Genomic DNA, 18,982 nt, shown 5'->3' on the forward strand with positions numbered 1-18,982 from the left:
ACATAATAGATAAAAAAATTTCAAATCTGATGAAAACCATAATCCACATATCCAGGAATCTCAACAAACTCCAAGCACAAGAAACATGATAAAACTACACCATGATACACCATAATAAATTGCTCAAAACCAGTGATAAAGAAAAAAATCTTAAAATTAACCAAAGAAAAATATACATTAACTATAGAGGAATAAAAAATAAGAATGACAGCAGACTTTAAATAAAAAATAATGAAAGCCAAAAGACAGTGAAACAACATCCTTAAAGAACTAAAATTTTTTTAAAAAGTAAAGCTAAACTAGAATTCTGTACTCAGCAAATTCATTTTTCAAAAATCAGGGTAAATTAAGTCTTATTATAACATACGAAAATGGAGAATTCATCACCAGCAGATCAGCACTATGTGACATGTTAAAGGATATTCTTCACGAAGAAGGAAAATGATCTTAGAGGAAAATTAGAATCAATATAAAGAAATAAAGAACACTGAAAATGATAAACATGTAGAGAAATATAAAGTTTTTTCTCTTTAAGAAGTCTTTAAAAAATGATTGACTAAAGAAAAATCAATAACTAATGTGGGGTTTATAACATGTATAGAAGTAATATGTGTTTCTGGGAAGAGACAACAAAAAATACTTTGTAAGGTTCATGTAATACTATAGTGAACAGTCAAAATGTTACATTAAACATTGAAGATATTTTGTGAACAAGTTAATGGATACTTTAAACCCTAAAGCAACCACTAAAAGCAAAACAAAGGACCAGAGGTATAGTTAATATGCTCATAAAACAGACAAAATAAAATTATAAAAAAATTCTCAATTGACAGGAGGCAAAGAGGAAAGAAGGAATAAAGAAGATACTAAACAAAAGAAAACAAGTAGAAAAATGATAGATTTAAATCAGTGGTGTCCTAGTAAATGTTTAATAGGCTCAAGGGGGATGAGGGAGCCTAACTGATAGCAGGTGCCAATTTTGTGGTATAAATATTCCCACCATGGCCAATTTGAATCTACTAGCATGATGTCACTGAAAGCATAGATGAGTAGAGATATGCATAACCAGATATTACAAGCTGGTATAAGCCAGTAGGCATCAGTGTCCACTAACCACTAATTTGAAACCAACTATCTCAATAACTACATTAAGTGGAAATGATATAAAAAGCCCAATTAAAAGGCAGAGATTTTTATACTGTTATAAAGCAAGACCCAACTAAATGCTGCCTACAAAAACCTAATTCAAACATAAAGACAGAAATAGGTAAAAGGATGGAAAAAGAAAATTCTAATTCTACTCAAAAGAAAGCTATAATGGCTATGTGAATATCAGACAAAACAGATAAAAGATCAAAGAACACTACAAGAGATAAATTCTTAAAAGCAGCCTAAAATCCTTCTAAAGGCAGGGTCTGACAAAAGGAGCACCTGGCTGGGATCCATAAAAAATTTCATGAATGCATTTTCAGTTTCATGGTGTCACACACCTCACAGCCTCTCACAACGATGAAGAGGCCAGTCTATAAAGGACATAACAATTCTAAATGCTAACATATCTATTATAAGAGCTTCAAAGTACATGAAGGAAAAACTGATAAAACTGAAAAAAAAGGACAAATCCACAGATTTAGCAGGAGACCTCAATACTCCCTTCTCAATAACTGATAGAACAAGTAGACAGAAAAATTAGTAAGTATATAGAAGACTTGATCAATAATACCAACCAACTTCACTCAGCATTTACAGAACACTCCATCCAGTAACAGTAGAGTACATACTCTTCTCAAGCACACACAGATTATTTACTGTTCAGACTATCTTGAGCCAAAAATCAAGTCTCGATAAATTAAAAAGTAATCACGTCATACAAAATATATTCTCTGACTACAGATAATTAAAATAGAAACAAATAACAGAAAGATATCTGGAAAAAGCACTAAATATTAGGAAGGTAAGCAACACACTTCTAAAACATGGGTGAGAGAAGAAATCACAATGGAACTACAAAATAATTTGACCTAAGTGAAATGAAAGTATGACACAAAAAATGTGTGGTATGCTGCTTAAGCAGTGTTTTAAGACACCTACAGCATTAAATGCCTATATTTGAAAATACTTAAAATCAGTGACCTAAGCTTCCAGCTTAATAACCTACAAAAATGGAGTAAATTAAACCTAGTGTAAGAAGAAATGAAATATTAAGGATCGCAACAGATCAAAACAGAAAATGATCAGAATGAAACAGAATGAATAAAAATTAGTAGAATGAAACAGAAAAGAGAAAAAATAGAGAAAATCAATGAAAACATAAGCTGGTCTTCTGAAAAGATCAATAAAATTGGTAAACATCTTTTGTTATATTGATCATGGAAAAAAAGAGAGAAGATAAAGATTACCAACATCAGAAGACGAGAGAGGACATGTCTAAAAATCCTGCTCTAAGGGGATACTACGTGCATAATATGAACAACTTTTCGTCAATAAATTCAACAATTTAGATGAAATGGATAAATTCCTTAAAGGGCACAAACTATCAAAGCCTTCTCAAAAAAAAAAGATAACCCGAATAGTAATTTATTTACTAAAGTAACTGAAATTAAAACCTTCCTATAAAGAAAACTACAGACCTAGATGTACACTGGTGAATGCTACTAAACATTTAAGGGAAAAAAATACCAGTTATATACACAAACTCTTCCCCCGAGAAAAAAACAGAAGAGAAAGGAAAAATTCTCAACTATTCTTTGAGGCCAGCATTATACTGATATCAAAAGTAAATAAACATTAAAACAAAAAGAAAACAAATCAACACTCTCATGAACATAGACACAAAAATCCTTAACAAAATGTTAACAAATTTAATCCAAAAAAACATATGAAAGATAATACATCACAACCGAGCATTTACCCCAGGAATACAGGATGGGTTAATATTCAAATATCAGTCAATATAATTCACCATATTAACCAATGAAATAATAACAACAAACAAAATAAAGATCTCTCATACATACAGGAAAAGCATGGGAATAGGGGGTTAATGATGGGAAAACTTTTTTCCTCCTTTGGATTTTATAGTATTGTTTGAATTCTTTGTAATTAGCTTGAATTCATTTTTGAAAATAATAAAGTCATCATTCTTTAAAAGAAAAAGTTCATAACTTTTACTAAAGAATATCACTTTAGAATCTATCCTAAGAAAATAATCAAATATAGAAAAATACTGTTTAAATCATGTTCATCATAGTGTAATTTACAGTTATAATAAAGAAAAAAAATCTAAATGTCCAATAAGAGGAGCAATGTTAAGTAAATTATAATATAGCCACATGACAAACTGTAATGCAGCCATCAAAAATTTTTGCTTACAAATAATTTTTAACATGAAGTACTCAAAAATAATGTTAAGTGAAAAATGAAGTAAATCAAATTATAGATGCAGCACAATCAACTTTTTTTTTGCTAAATTAGCAAATCACTAATGATTGTCATTACACATGATTGTATCTTCTTTATTTTTTCTGTCCCCCCTAGGAAGTTAAAAACAGAGCAACCTCAGCCTAAAGAGATAATGAAGAGATGTCTCGGCGAAAAACAAAAAACAAGAATACATTGTTCCTCCACTTCTTCAGTAAATTTAAGTCCCAATTTTCTCCTGTATTTGTCTGTGATATGAACAGTTAACCCCAGACCTCCTCTGACGCCTAACATCCAATCAAGAGATGACTTAAGCAATTCCTCCTTGCTTGCTGCTGACTTGAGGACCAACAGAATCACATGCTTAAATGGACTAAAAAAATAAGTGGTTAGAGGACATTTGAGTGGCAACATTCCAGCTCTGAAGAAGTTGCAAAATTAACCAACAAAAACCAACTAGTAGGAAGTGCCAACACTGGGAACCATAGATCCATTTCACCTCATAAGAGCAACAACCTCTTAAGTCCCTTGCCTACACTCAGGTCAATAAAGAAAAAAATAATGTGTAAGCCATATATGTAATGATAATTTTTCAAGGAGCCTTATTTAAGAAATTAAAAGAAATACGCAGAATTAATATGAATATATTTATTTAACCCAATATATCAAAAATATTATCATTTCAACGGAAATATTTTTTAAAATTGGGACATTTTACATTCTTTTTTCTTAGGAAATCTTCAAAATCCACTGTGTATTTTATGGTTACAATACATGTCAACTTGGACACTAAATTTTCATCAGAAATATTTGAACCAGGTAGGTAGCCACATATATTTGTTTGTTGTGAATAGTATTCCCAGTGGAACAAGTATCTTTTTAATTCAAGGTAATAATTCTATCCTCTATAAAAGGAAATTATTACTTTTGTTTGCAGCATACCCATAAAAAGGGAAAAGTCAGGACACATGATCTGAAGGGAAATATACAGAACAATGACAGAAACCACTTAACAGCGAAGCAGGGGTGTTAAGTTAAAGCCTCTGCCTACAGAGCCACCTAGGGGCCAGAAACAGAAATAGCAAGTTAATTTTTGTTACATTCAAATAGACTGTTCAATCACCTGATATTTAAATTCAGGATCAGAAATACAACACTGTACTCAATAAATTCAGTTACAAGTTGCTATAATTAAGAAATGAATAAGGAAAAAGAAGAAGAAAAAGAGGGGAAAAAATAAATGCAGATGTAGGTGAGAATAAGGGAGTGGTGAAATACCAACAAAAGTATTTCATGTCAGATAGAGTTAAAAAAGAGGGAAAAACAAAGCATAAAAGAGAAATGGAGAAAGAAGAAACTCAGTAGAAGAGAAGGGAGAAAATGATAGGTTCTCCAGGGATAGCAAAAAGTTTACATTTGGACTAAGAGATCTGGTCTTAGCTGTATCACTAACTGCTTAACTGGGTCCTATGTCACTAGGTAATTACTTCACGCTGGGCCTCATGAATTCACTTTACCTGTAAAACATCTTCAGCCGCCTCTAACTAAAACACTGTTTAAATTGTTCACCTACTCCAGGAATCTATCCTATAGAAAAAATAGCCTGAGTAAGTAAAGATATATGTATAAGAATGTTGACTGGAGCACTATAACAGCAAAAACAAGCAAACAAAAAAGGTAAGACTAAATTAAACAACCTAATCCAAAGGGCAGACGGGAATGGTTAAAAACCTTACAGCCATGCAATGGGATACTAGGCAGCTGTTAAAAGTAAGGAAGCATATCAATATAGCCTAAGCAGGAAAGCTGTCCATTTTATAACTAAAAAAGTAATATACATAAAATCATTAATCTTTACGAACATATCAATTTTTTTGAACATTATGAACATGTATAAGTGTATAAATGCTTGGTTAGGTATGTCTGTATAAACTTGGAAAAAAGAAAGTACATATAGATACACTGGCTACCTCTGAAGGGCAAGATTAAACAGGCACAAGGACTTTATTTATATATATACATATACACACACACACTTTTTTTAAATTATGGGATTATGGATGAATTTTACTATTTTGTGGCTTTGGTAATTTTGAAATAAAAGGTATAAAGGTAACTACCCTTCACTACTAAAGAAAAAAAATCTATTTTTCATGTATCATAATGTTAGTCACTCCCATTAGGCAATCACCTAACAGTCTTACTTGCATCTTCTCGAGTTGCCACTCTCTAATCTAGTTTTTCAGGCTGTCCCCTGAATATACTATATTCACTCCAACATTCATGACTTGGCTCAGGATGTTTTCTCCCACACCCAGGAAGACCTTATCTTCCCTGACCTTCAATTATCTTTATTTTATTATTATAGTTATCCTTATTTATTATACAAAAAATTATACATATATATATATATATTATTATCTCTTAATCATCTTTAAGACCCAACCTAACTTCCACCACTTTCTTAAAACGTTCTCTAAGAGAAAAAGGAAAATAGCTTCTGTTGATTTGAATCCCTGTTCTATGCCGGACACTCTTGATTCTAAGAGATACTATCACATGTATTTAACTTAATTTGGGCTAGAGGTCCTTTAATGTCTGAACACAGAAAATTGAATCAGACTGACCTCATGAGTTAGATTAATAGTATAATTTCAGACAAAAGACAAGTTATCTTCTACAACAAATAACATAGAAATACAGAATATCATACGAGAATATTATGAAAAACTATATGGAACCAAAATGGATAACCCAGAGGAGATGGACAAGATTCTGGAAACATGCAGTCCACCAAGACTGAATCAAGAAGAAAGTGACCCCTTGAACAAACCAATCACTAGAAATGAAACAGAATTAGCAATAAAAAACCTCCCTACAAATAAAAGTCCAGGACTGGATGGCTTCATCAGAGAATTCTACCAAACATACAAAGAAGGACTCATACCAGTCCTTCTCACACTCTTCCAGAAGATTGAAAAGGAGGGAATATTCCCAAACTCATTCTATGAAGCCACCATCACCCTGATACCAAAACCAGGCAAAGACACTACCGAAAAAGAGAATTACAGACCAATATCACTGATGAACATAGATGCAAAAATCCTTACCAAAATATTAGCAAATAGAATCCAACAGCACACAAAAAATATTATACATCATGATCAAGTGGGGTTCATCCCAGGGACATAGGGTGGTTCAACATACGCAAATCAATCAATGTAATACATCACATCAACAAGAGAAAGGACAAAACCACATGATCATCTCAATAGATGCAGAAAAAGCATTTGATAAAATTAAACACCCATTTATGATAAAAACTGTCACCAAAGTGGTATAGACGGAACATATCTCAACATAATAAAAGCTATATATGACAAAACTACAGCCAGAATAGTACTCAATGGTGAAAAATTCAAAAGCTTCCCTCTAAAATCTGGGACAAGACAAGGCTGCCCACTATCACCACTCCTATTCAACACAGTCTTGGAAGTCCTAGCCACAGCAATCAGGCAAGAGAGAGAAATAAAAGGGATTCAAATCATTGGAAAGAAGAAGTAAAAGTGTCACTATATGCAGATGACATGATACTATATATAGAAAACCCTAAAAGGTCCACACAAAAACTACTAGAACTAATCGAAGAATTCAGCAAGGTAGCAGGTTACAAGATTAACGTTCAAAAGCCAGCTGCATTTCTTTACACTAATGATGAATCAACAGAAAAAGAAAGTAAAGAAACAATCCCCTTTAAAATAGCACCCAAAGTAATAAAATACCTAGGAATAAATCTAACCAAGGAGGTGAAAGACTTATACATGGAAAACTATAAACCACTAATGAAGGAAATTAAAGAAGACTAAAAAAATGGAAAGGCATCCCATGCTCCTGGATTGCCTGAGGCAATCTACAGATTTAATGCAATCTCTATCAAATTACCCAGGACATATTTCACAGAACTAGAACAAATCATAATAAAATTTATATGGAACCACAAAAGACCTAGAATTGCCAAAACATTACTGAAGAAAAAGAAAGAGGCTGGAGGAATAACTCTCCCAGACTTCAGACATTACTACAGAGCTTCAGTAATCAAAACAGCATGGTATTGGTACAAAAACAGACATATGGACCAATGGAACAGAATACAGAGCCCAGAAATGAACCCACAAACTTTTGATCAACTCATCTTCGACAAAGGAGGCAAGAATATACAATGGAATAAAGACAGTCTCTTCAGCAAATGGCGTTGGGAAAAATGGACAGCAGCATGTAAATCAATGAAGCTAGAACACTCCCTTACACCATACACAAAAATAAACTCAAAATGGATCAAAGACTTAAGCATAAGACAAGATACAATAAGCCTCCTATAAGAAAACATAGGCAAAACATTATCTGACATACATCTCAAAAATGTTCTCCTGGAACAGTCTACCCAAGCAATAGAAATAAAAGTAAGAATAAACAAATGGGACCTAATGAAACTTACAAGCTTCTGCACAGCAAAGGAAACCATAAGTAAAACAAAACGACAACCTACAGAATGGGAGAAAATTTTTGCAAGTGAAACCGACAAAGGCTTGATCTCCAGAATATATAAGCAGCTCACATGATTTAATAAGAAAAAAACAAACAACCCAATCCAAAAATGGGCAGAAGACCTAAACAAGCAATTCTCCAAGGAAGACATACAAATGATCAATAGGCACATGAAAAAATGCTCAATATCACTATCAGAGAAATGCAAATCAAAACTACAATGAGGTATCACCTCATTCCAGTCAGAATGGCCATCATTCAAAAATCCACAAATGACAAGTGCTGGAGAGGCTGTGGAGAAAAGGGAACCTTCCTATGCTGCTGGTGGGAATGCAGTTTGGTGCAGCCACTGTGGAAAACAGTATGGAAATTCCTCAAAAGACTAGGAATAGACTTACCATATGACCCAGGAATCCTGCTCGGGCATATATCCAGAAGGAACGCTACTTCAAAAAGACACCTGCACCCCAATGTTCATAGCAGCACTATTTACAGTAGCCAAGACATGGAAACAGCCTAAATGTCCATTGACAGATGACTGGATAAAGAAAAGGTAGTATATTTATACAATGGAATACTACTCAGCCATAAAAACCGACAATAACGCCATTTGCAGCAACATGGATGCTCCTGGAGAATGTCATTCTAAGTGAAGTAAACCAGAAAGAGAAAGAAAAATACCATATGAGATCACTTATACGTGGAATCTAAATTTAAAAAAAAACATAAATACAAAACAGAAACAGATTCATAGACATAGAATACAAACTTGTGGTTGCCAAGGGGGTAGGGGTTGGGAAGAGACAGACTGGGAGTTTGAAATTTGTAGATACTGACAGGCATATGTAGAATAGATAAACAAGATTATACTGTATAGCACAGGGAAATACATACAAGATCTTGTGGTAGCTCACAGTGGAAAAAAAAGTGACAATGAATATATGTATGTTCATGTATAACTGAAAAATTGTGCTCTACACTGGAATTTGGCATGACCTTGTAAAATGACTATAACCCAATAAAAAAAAGTTAAAAATAAAATAAAATAAAGTATATAGATAGAGTGCCGGCCATCTCAAAAGACGAGAGAGAGAGAGAGAGGTGGCCAAAACTCTGAACTTTTAAATTAAAGGAAGTAGTTTATGATTTAAAAAAAAAAAAAAGAAAGACAACTTATCTTCAACTCATTTTCTAACAGTGATTCTATTTTTATATTGTAGCACCTTCTATAATAAAATATGATTTAGCAGTGAGATTAATTACTAGATATTTGTATTTTAAACAGTCATCAAGTATATAATTTAAGAAGCAATTCCTCTTGGGCAGGGAAATATAAGTATATATGAAATCCACTTGATACTGGAGAAACAAAACTAAAAAGTAGGAACCTTCACTACTGAAGAAGATGATTATTACTAAATGATTATTACTAAATGAAGACTACTTTTAAGATGAAGAGACTACAATTAATCTAAAATATAACTCTTTAAAATCATGTTGATAACTAAACTCAGAGGCCCTTAGTCTTTAAATTGTTGAGAATTGCTTTACAAGTTGCTTCAAATTACTTAAAAACTGCTTTGAATAATTTTCTAATTGCTTTTTGACAAACAGAATGCAGAATTATTCTAAAGCTGGCATGAACCCCAAACTCAACACCCATAGACATACAAAAAAAAATTTGTAACTTTCTGTTCTAGTAATATTCTTCATAAAAGAAGATACTAATATTAACCCCACTATTCTCTTTGTTTTTGTTTTGTTTTGTTTTGTTTTGTTTTGTTTTGTTTTGTTTTGCAGTTCACTGTGACATGTCTATGTACTGGTTTCTTTTTATTTATCCTACTTTGGATTCACTGGGATTTTTCAATCTGTAAATTAGTATTCTTTGCCAATTCAAGAAATATAGTAACCATTATTTCTTCAAATAATGCCTCTACCCTACAAGACAGCCAGAAAACAACAAAATGGCAATAAGTCCATACTTATCAACAATACTTTAAGTGTAAATGGACTAAATTCTCCAATCAAAAGATACAGAGTAGATAAATGGATTAAAAAAAAAAAAACACCCATCTATATGCTGCCTACAAGAAACTCATTTCAGGTGTAAGGACACACAAAGACTGAAAGTGAAGAGATGGAAAGTGAGATTCCATGCAAATGGAAACCAAAAGAAAGCTATGGTAGCTATACAGTTGAACCTTAAACAACATGGGGGTTAGGGGCCAGTTGAAAAATCCACATACAACTTATAGTCTGCCCTCTGCATATACAGCTCCTCCATATCCACAGTTCCACACGAGCGAATTCAACCAACCGTGGATAGTACTATAGTATTCACTTTTGAAAAGATCTGCATAAAATGGACCTAAACAGTTTAAACCCATGTATCAAGGGCTAATTGTACTTATATCAGACAAAATACACTTTAAAACAAAGACTGTAATAAGAGAAAAAGAAGGTCATTATATAATGATAAAGGGGTCAATCCAATAAAAGGGTGTAACATTTGTAAATATTTATGCATCCAACACAGGAGTATCTAAATATATAAAGCAAACATAGCAGACCTAAAGGGAAAAATAGACAGCAATTCAATAATAGGAGGGAATTTTAATACTCCACCTTCACCAGTGGATAGATCATTCAGACTTCTGTCTGGGAACATTGACTTTAAACAACACAGTGGACCAGATGGACTTAACAGATATTTACAGAACATTCCACCCAAAAGCAAGAAAATACACATTCTTCTCAAGTAGGTCCTCCAGGACATATCATGTGTTAGGCCACAAAACAAGTCTTAATAAATTTAAGATTAAAATCATAGAAAGCTTCTTTTCCAACCACAGTGGTTTAAAATTTGAAAACAGTTACAAGAAGAAAACTAAAAAATTCACAAATATATGCAAATTAAACAACATGCTACTGAACAACAAATATTTTAAAGAAGAAGTCAAAAGAAATCATAAAATATCTTGAGATAAATGAAAATGGAAATACAACATACCAAAATTTTGGGGATGCAGCAAAAACAGTTCTAAGAGGGAAATTCATAAAAATAAATGTCTATATTAAGAAGAAGAAAGATTGGAAATAAACAACCTAACTTTATACCTCAAGGAACTAGAAAAATAACCCAAGACTAAAATTAGTAGAAGGAAGGAAATAACAAAGATCAGAGAGGAAATAAATAAAATAGTGACAAAAAATAGAATTTTTAATTTTTAATTTTAATATTTCATTTTTCTTTTCTATTTGTTTCTTTCAATTCCTTTAATGTCCCTTTTTGCAGTTTCCTGCACCCCTACGGTATTTCCAAGCTTGTCTTTTATTTTTTTAAGCACAGTAAGCATGCCTAAGTCTGTATCCAATAAACACAGTTTTTGATGTCTGCACAGATCACTTTTCACTGTTCCTCCTTTCTCCTGGTTCGCAAAGATGGTGCCTTGTTTCTTTAATGCTTGGTTATCCTTGGTTGCATGTCCTTGAAAACTTACTTGAAGAGTTCTCAAAGCCTAGAAGGAAAATGCTTTCCTCCAAAAGAAAATTTGCAGTTGCTTCTGTTAAGTACCTAGGTTACTACCATTCTGAAATCAATTTAGACTCAATTTATGGTTTGAGGTTTCTTTGACCACCCAGGTAAATGAAGATTTTGGCAACAAGCCCACATGAGGGATAGCCTGTGCTTTATTAATCATCAGTGAAAGGCTTTCTGATTATTTTCCCTTCTCTCTTTTCTCCCTTGCTCTGCTCATGGCCACGGCTACTCTCCCTGGAATCTCAAGGAACTGGGGAAAACAGGGTGGAGGGTGGGCAGTTTTACTTCACATTCACCTTTACCTAAAAGGTTTAACCCCACAGGTGGGGAGTGGGTGTTAAATTTCTAATCTCGGGAGGACCTGAGCTGTGACTACTTTCCTCTTCATTTTAGGGGACCATCAAAATTGAAGTTCACAGCTTCCTGATCAGCAAAGCCAAAAGCAGCGTCAAATGCTGATCTTAATTTTCTGGCAATTATTCTCTCTTGTTAGCTCTTCAGTGTCTTTAGGATATTTTAATTCTATTCCATTCAAATATTTTAGTTGTCAACAGTAGGAGAAATGATTTAAAAAACTTGGCTAGACATTACCAAAAACAGAAGTCACACACTTTATTAAGGCTCTTCAGTGTGTTGAATGGAATTAATTTTTGAATGAATGAATGACTTTCAAATTAAATAGACAAGTCAACCTCAGAGTCAATCATCTGACCTGTCTGAACATTAATTTCACAAAATAAAGGGGCTGAACAAAATTATATCTGTGATTCTTTACTGTCTAAAATACCAGGATCTGTGCATACACAACAATGTCACCTTTCAGCTTTGATAAGTTCTGTTTATGGTAGTCAGATGGGCAAAGTTTTCTCATAGTATTATAGTAATTCCAAAATAAGAATACATGAGACTCACTGAATTTACAATGGGTCCCTTCTCCATCTTCTCAAAGCCAAGAGCCAAGACACAATCTGCCAGACCTTGAAAGAAAATGTAATTATTTTGAAAAATTAAATTTCCAGATACCCAACAAAATACCATTAAATACTTAAGTAAGTATTTAAATAAGTATTCAATCCTTCCTTTGACTCTCAATGTTAATAAAACTTTTCATTAATGTGGAAATATGTTCCAGTGAATAACAAATGTAAATAGCTAATTTTGCGTTTTAAAACATTAATTAAAATTTTAAAATATTTTAAAGGATCTTGATCAAAATCTCAACAGAATTATTTTTGGAGGGAGGGGACACCTAAAAATGATGTTAAAGTTCAACTGAACAGCAAAACAAGGCAGAATTGCCAAAATTTTTCTTTAAAAAAAGGAAAGAAAAATAGTGAGATAGGGCATGGAGCATACTAGCATTTTCAAACATGAAGACATAAAGCTCCAACAATTAAAACACTGAGTAGCGGAGCAACAATCAGTAATCAATCAGAAGAAAGAACAGAGAGCCTAATGAAAGAGCCTAGAACATTTGGAAGTACAGAATATGACAAATACCCAAGAGAATGAAAAACATATGACCACAAAAAATGTTGTACACAAATGTTTATTGTAGCATTATTCATAATAGCCAAAAAACGGAAACAACCCAATGGCCATCAACTGATAAATGGACAAACAAAATGTGGTGTATCCATACAACAGATTATTATTTGGCCATAAAAAAGAATGAGGTACTGATACATGCTTCAACATGGATGAACTGTGAAAATATACTAAGTGAAAGAAGCCATAAAAGGCCATATATTGTATGATTCCTTTTATGTAATGTTCAGAATAGGTAAATCCATAGAGACAGAAAGTAGATTAGAGGGGCTGTGGGGAGGGGGAAATGGGAAGTGACTGCTAATGGGTACAGCTTTATTTTGGGGGTGATAAAAATGTTCAAAGACTAGACAGAGGTGTTAGTCGCATGAATCTGTAAATATACTAAAAAATACTGAATAGTACACTATAAAAGGGTGAATTTTACGGCAGACACTATATCTCAATAAAATTGCTATTTTTTTTTTAAAGAAATGCATTATAAAGCAATCCCTCTGATGGCCATATGGAGAAATGATGAAAGAGGGGCAATAACCCGACATCTATTCAAGTACAGTAGACAGACAGGCACTTCTTACCACCCTGAATCAACTGCCGGGCCATAAACAATGCAGTCGAACCAGTAGAACAGTTGTTATTGACGTTGATTATAGGAATTCCAGTCAGTCCCAAACTGTGATAGATAGCCCTCTGCCCACAGGTAGAGTCACCTATATAGAGAAAGAAACAAAAAATTTTATATATGTAGTAAGAGAATTATGGAGCTGCAATGCAACATAATAAAACATACTGGTTTTTTTCAATATAATGCCTTTGTCTAGCTTACAACATGGGCAGAACAATAAATACACTATTGATATCTTACTCAGGAACAGTTTTAGCATTAGGCATCATAAACTGTGCAAATATAAAAAGTTCTCAAAACACAGAATATATGTGCACTTTCTTTACATAATACAGAGGTAGGAAAGTAGAGAAATAACCACCAAGTAATAGGAAACAATTCAATCTGGCTAGGGCAACATGATAAAGGAAGCAATATTTCATGTATACTGCCAGATATAAATCTTTTAGAACTAAACCAACTGATTAAATGTCCATGCTTTTCTCTTCATATAAAGTTTCACAACTTTGAAAAGTTAAAAGATCCCGCATGCCAGGGCATTCCAGAAAAATAATGATCCAAGCTGAATACACATTTGACTCCCTTTCTCATGTAACATGCCACCAAGGCAGACATGTTGGAGCAGTATGATGGGAACACCTGGAGTACAGACTCTCCCCAGAAGTCTTCAAGGAGAACAGCAAGGTTCAGGATCTCCTTTTCATAAATACATTTTACTTTTCTTTGACCTAGTAAATTTCCCTTCAAGCATTCTCTTGAGAGGGAAGATGTAGTTCAGTGGTAGAATGTGTGCTTAGCATGCACGAGGTCCTGGGTTCAACCCCAGTACTTCCGTTATAATTAATTAATTAATTAATTAAACCTAATTACCTCCCCCCTAAAACAAACAACAAGAAAAAAAATTCTTTTGCTATCTTGAAATCACAAAGGAATAATCACAGATATGCACAAAGATTCATCTACTGTAATGTCTATTATAGCCATTTATAATAACTAGAAATGAGAAATAATTTAAAATGCCCAAGAATCGGGATCATTATTACTAATAAACTGTAGCAAATCTCCAAGAATATCATGCAATAATTTAAAATGCTGTAAAAAGACTGGGAACATTCAAAGTGTCCATTAAAAGGGGGTAAATTAAATAAATCATGATATATCTATCCAATGGAATATTATGCTATCATTAAAAAAGACCAATGAAGCTCTTTATGAAACAAAACAATTTGGAATAGTCATCAAGAACTAAGTAAAAAAAAAAAAAGCAAGATACAAAATAGTGTGTATATTATGCTATTGTGTGTAACAAAAGAAAGGAGAGAGAGTACTTACACACTCACACATATTTGTTTTTATATGTATAAACTACCTATGAAAAGATACACTAGAAATTAGTGAAACTGCATTACTATATATAAAATAGATAATCAATAAGGATTTACTGAATAACACAGGGAATAATATTCAATATCTTGTAATAACCTATAATAGAAAATAATCTGAAAATATGTATGTAATTGAATCACTTTGCTGTACACATGAAACACAATATTGTAAATCAACTACACTTCAATTTTTTTAAAAAAGGAAAAAAATTAAAAATTAAAAGATTGTTTAACGGAATTAATGAAACTAGTTTTCTAAGGGAAGGGAAACCATGGGACAGGAAGACAGGAATAAGAGTGAGACTTCCCACTATATAACTATCCACCTTTTGTATTTTTGTACCATGTAAATATTTACTGTATTCCAGAAAAAAACAATTGAAAAACATTAATAATGATATGAAAGAAGACTTAATGACATGGAAAATACTGAATATAGTAAAATGAGAAAAGGAGGTTACCAAAAAAGTATGTATACTAAGACCTTATTTTAAGAGAAAATTATATGTGCATATGTTTTCACACATATTCATACTCACTGAAGGATATACACCAAAGAATTAATGGTAATAATCTCTGGATAATGAGATTACAGGTGACTTATTTTTTCTTGTGCTTTTTCTGTGTTTCCTTTTTTTAAAATTACACTTAGTATATATCATTTTTCTAAGCAGAAAAAAGTTTATTAAAAAAAGTTTAATACACAAAAAGTCAATAAATACAAATTTTATGACAACAAAGAACAAAAATTTATCTTCTGAACAGTAATTATCTTTACATGGTAGAACTATGGGCAATCTTTTTTTTTTTAAAGATAAGAAAGGTTCTTAATTTGTCTCCTTTTTTGGCAATTACATTAATGGCATATATATACACACACACATACATACACATATATTAAACCAGGCTGACACATAAGGGAAATCCAGGAATGATGAGAATAAGACTCTGAATTCTGAGTTGTGAGGGTTAAAATTCACAAATTCTTCTGCATTGTTTGTGTAGTTGCTTAGAGATTTAGGTGAGTCATTTGTAGAATACATAGGCTACCACGTACCATAAATGTAGCCAACACATGCCTGTTCCACTGCTGAATATGGGATCTGAGCATCTGTTAAAGCCTTCTGGCCTGTGAAAACAAAAGAGTTTTATCCAATAGTGCTTTAAGTGAGTAAAATTTAAGTTTAGAATCTTTCCAGAGTGAATAAACCTCTAGATAGTCTATGTTCAATTCAAATGACAAATCGTTCATCAAATCATCTCAGATCTTGCCTTTCAGGAGTTATCACTTCTTCCTCTAAGCTACTGCATCACTTTTTCACACCTCCTTTTTGATACTTAATATTTTCTGTTCTAACTGTATACTTAGCTATAAGTATATTAAATCTGAAGAGTCCTAAAGCTTCTTAATGACAAGTTGTCTTACTCATCTTTGTGGCTCTACCACGTATCTAGACGGCAAAATTGGGACAGAATAACATTGTTGGGAAGGGGGCGTATAGGAGCACTCATGTGGTCATCTTACAAGCCAAGATCAAGAGATGACCATGTCTATGCTACAAGAAATAGAGATTTAAAGCTGCTATTCAAAGTTGAAGAAACGATCATTAGCAGAACTGAGAAAAGTTATGAAAATAAACAAGAAGAGAATGGATGCTGGAGAGAAGATATGACCTAAATCCTCATCTACCATACTCAGAAGCAAACAGATGTCTAAAACTGATAAATCAAAAACTGGAATAAGAATGGAGGAACAAATAGAGATATGGAAATTAACCACCAGAAGAATTAAAGCCAAACCAGTTAAAAGAAGGTAACGCCTGGGGAACAGGCCTGGGAAGTACCATCCTGTATGTGTGTGTTTAACCATACGAATGTATTATTTTGAATTTTTTTAAGTTAAGAAGAGGTATGATTGATTATAGGATTGGCTCAGTCAGACCAGTTATCTTTTTCTGCTTAGCAAAAATAATTAATGTTTTACTTATAATAATGGTGGTGAGATTATGTTAAAAAGAGCATTCTCGTATGATACTAGTGAGACTCTAATAACATAAACAGTCTGAAAAATAATTCAACAAGAGTCTTAAAACTGTTCACATTTATTGTTCTAAGGAGTCTACTTCTAGGCTCTGTCCTCAAAAATAACTAGAAATGAGAACAAATATTTGTGTTTCATGAGATATTCACTAAAATTCTTCTAAAACATCAAAAAATTGTGAAGCTAAAAGTGTCCAACAAAAATTATAGTATAAACATATAATGAAATATGCAAAAGTCAATTTTACAGCTTTAAATGACAGGAAAATGCTCATAATAATAAATTTTAAAAATCAGGATACAAAACCACATTTAGAATATGATCCTATATAGCCATATTTTAAAAAAAAACTAAAATAGAATACACAAAGATGTTAACAGTGGCTAGGCTTGAGTCACAAAATTTTCTCTTCATTATTAAATAATTCTGTGTTCCAATAAAATACATACATTGCTCTTCTAATCACTGGGAAAGAATGAGTTACAACAAAAAGGTATAAGGTTTATCCTGTGGTCTTTCCCTTCTCAAAGCGCCAACAGCAAGTTGTACCTCGCATGGTCTATGCACCATCTATGTGAACTTGCCTTATTTTCCATGCTAGATGGTGAGACCGCTGACATCTGTAAACCATACTTGGAATCCTTCCCAGTGCCCAGGATTCACTCATGAATATTTGTTGAACACTTTCTCCTAAGATTTTCTGCATATACTTTAAGATTTAAATAATTATTAAATAAAAATGTTAAAGGGATGAGGAAACAAAGGAAGCACAGAAGTTAACTATCTGAAACAGTTTCAGAGAGTTACATGGTGTCACTATACCACTTTGCATTGAGCTGCAAAGGGATCCCCAACCTTTCTCTGAGGGAAAAGAGGATGCAGGAATGTGTAAGGAGTTCAAGTCTCTAAATAATGGAAGTGACAGGATATAATTCTGCTGGTTGTGCTCCTCCATTCAATGCATTTAAAAAATGATGGGAAAGAAAATGCAGAACCCCCTCCTAAAACCAGTTTGGAGAATTAGAGGGTAAGACTTCCATTAAACCAATCCTCTTACCTCAGCACCACCGTCTACATATAAGTCCAGAGACAGCACAGTGCAAAATCATTTATGGGATCTCAGGGTTTTCCCCCCAAGTTGTACTTGAACATATATATGTTCAACTAAATGCGACGAATGTGGTCTGAAGGTGCACATATCTCACCTAAGACTACATCAGATATGTGAATGGAGTCATCCTTTAGCATTTCTCATTTCCCTCCATAAATAGAACCAAGGGCTTTTATGAGAACAAAGTGAAGTTTTCAAAGTTTATTCTATATAAAAATTCCTTTATTACGTTTATTTTCCTAATTATGCTCAAAAGAAGAAAATTGTAATCAGTAAACAGAGTCAATCAGGCTGAATTTCTGTAGTTAGACAATCCCCACTGATAGTTTCAAACTTCATAACTTCACCTCAACATTACCATTTTATAATCAAAATATTATACTCATGTATTATAAAATTAACCTCAAATTTTTAAACTAAATAAAAGAAATAGAAAAAAATATATAGAAAGAAATGATTAAATCACATCCAATTCCAGAGAAAGCCAGAAGATGTTTGAAGACATCAGTCAAGGGAAAAAGTTTGGGGAGGAGGGCATAGCTCATTGTTAGAGTGCATGCTTAGCATGCACGAGGTCCTGGGTTCAATCCCCAGTACCTCCTCTAAAAATAAATAAATAGACCTAATTACCTGCCCCCTCCCCTCCAAGAAAAAGTAAATAAAAGAGGAACAGGTTTAACAAACAAAAAATAAACACTGAATGAACAATGTCCACCCAGAGAATCAACATCACTTAATCAAATCTCATGAACCTTCCTTTTGG

At 32.9% G+C, this 18,982-nt stretch overlaps 1 protein-coding gene across 1 annotated transcript in view; it reads right to left on the reverse strand.

Annotated features, from left to right (window-relative positions):
- Window positions 1-18,982, reverse strand: part of SCP2 (sterol carrier protein 2) — a 96,930-nt gene that overhangs the window by 68,904 nt on the left and 9,044 nt on the right. The window contains exons 3-5 of the mRNA XM_010951783.3: window positions 16,125-16,196; window positions 13,636-13,767; window positions 12,422-12,486 (exon numbers count right to left, since the gene is read on the reverse strand). Coding sequence (XP_010950085.1) covers window positions 12,422-12,486; window positions 13,636-13,767; window positions 16,125-16,196 — 269 coding nt within the window. The remainder of the gene's footprint in view (window positions 1-12,421; window positions 12,487-13,635; window positions 13,768-16,124; window positions 16,197-18,982) is intronic.

This window comes from Camelus bactrianus, chromosome 13 (genome assembly GCF_048773025.1).
Source record: "Camelus bactrianus isolate YW-2024 breed Bactrian camel chromosome 13, ASM4877302v1, whole genome shotgun sequence".
Taxonomy (NCBI): Eukaryota; Metazoa; Chordata; class Mammalia; order Artiodactyla; family Camelidae; genus Camelus; species Camelus bactrianus.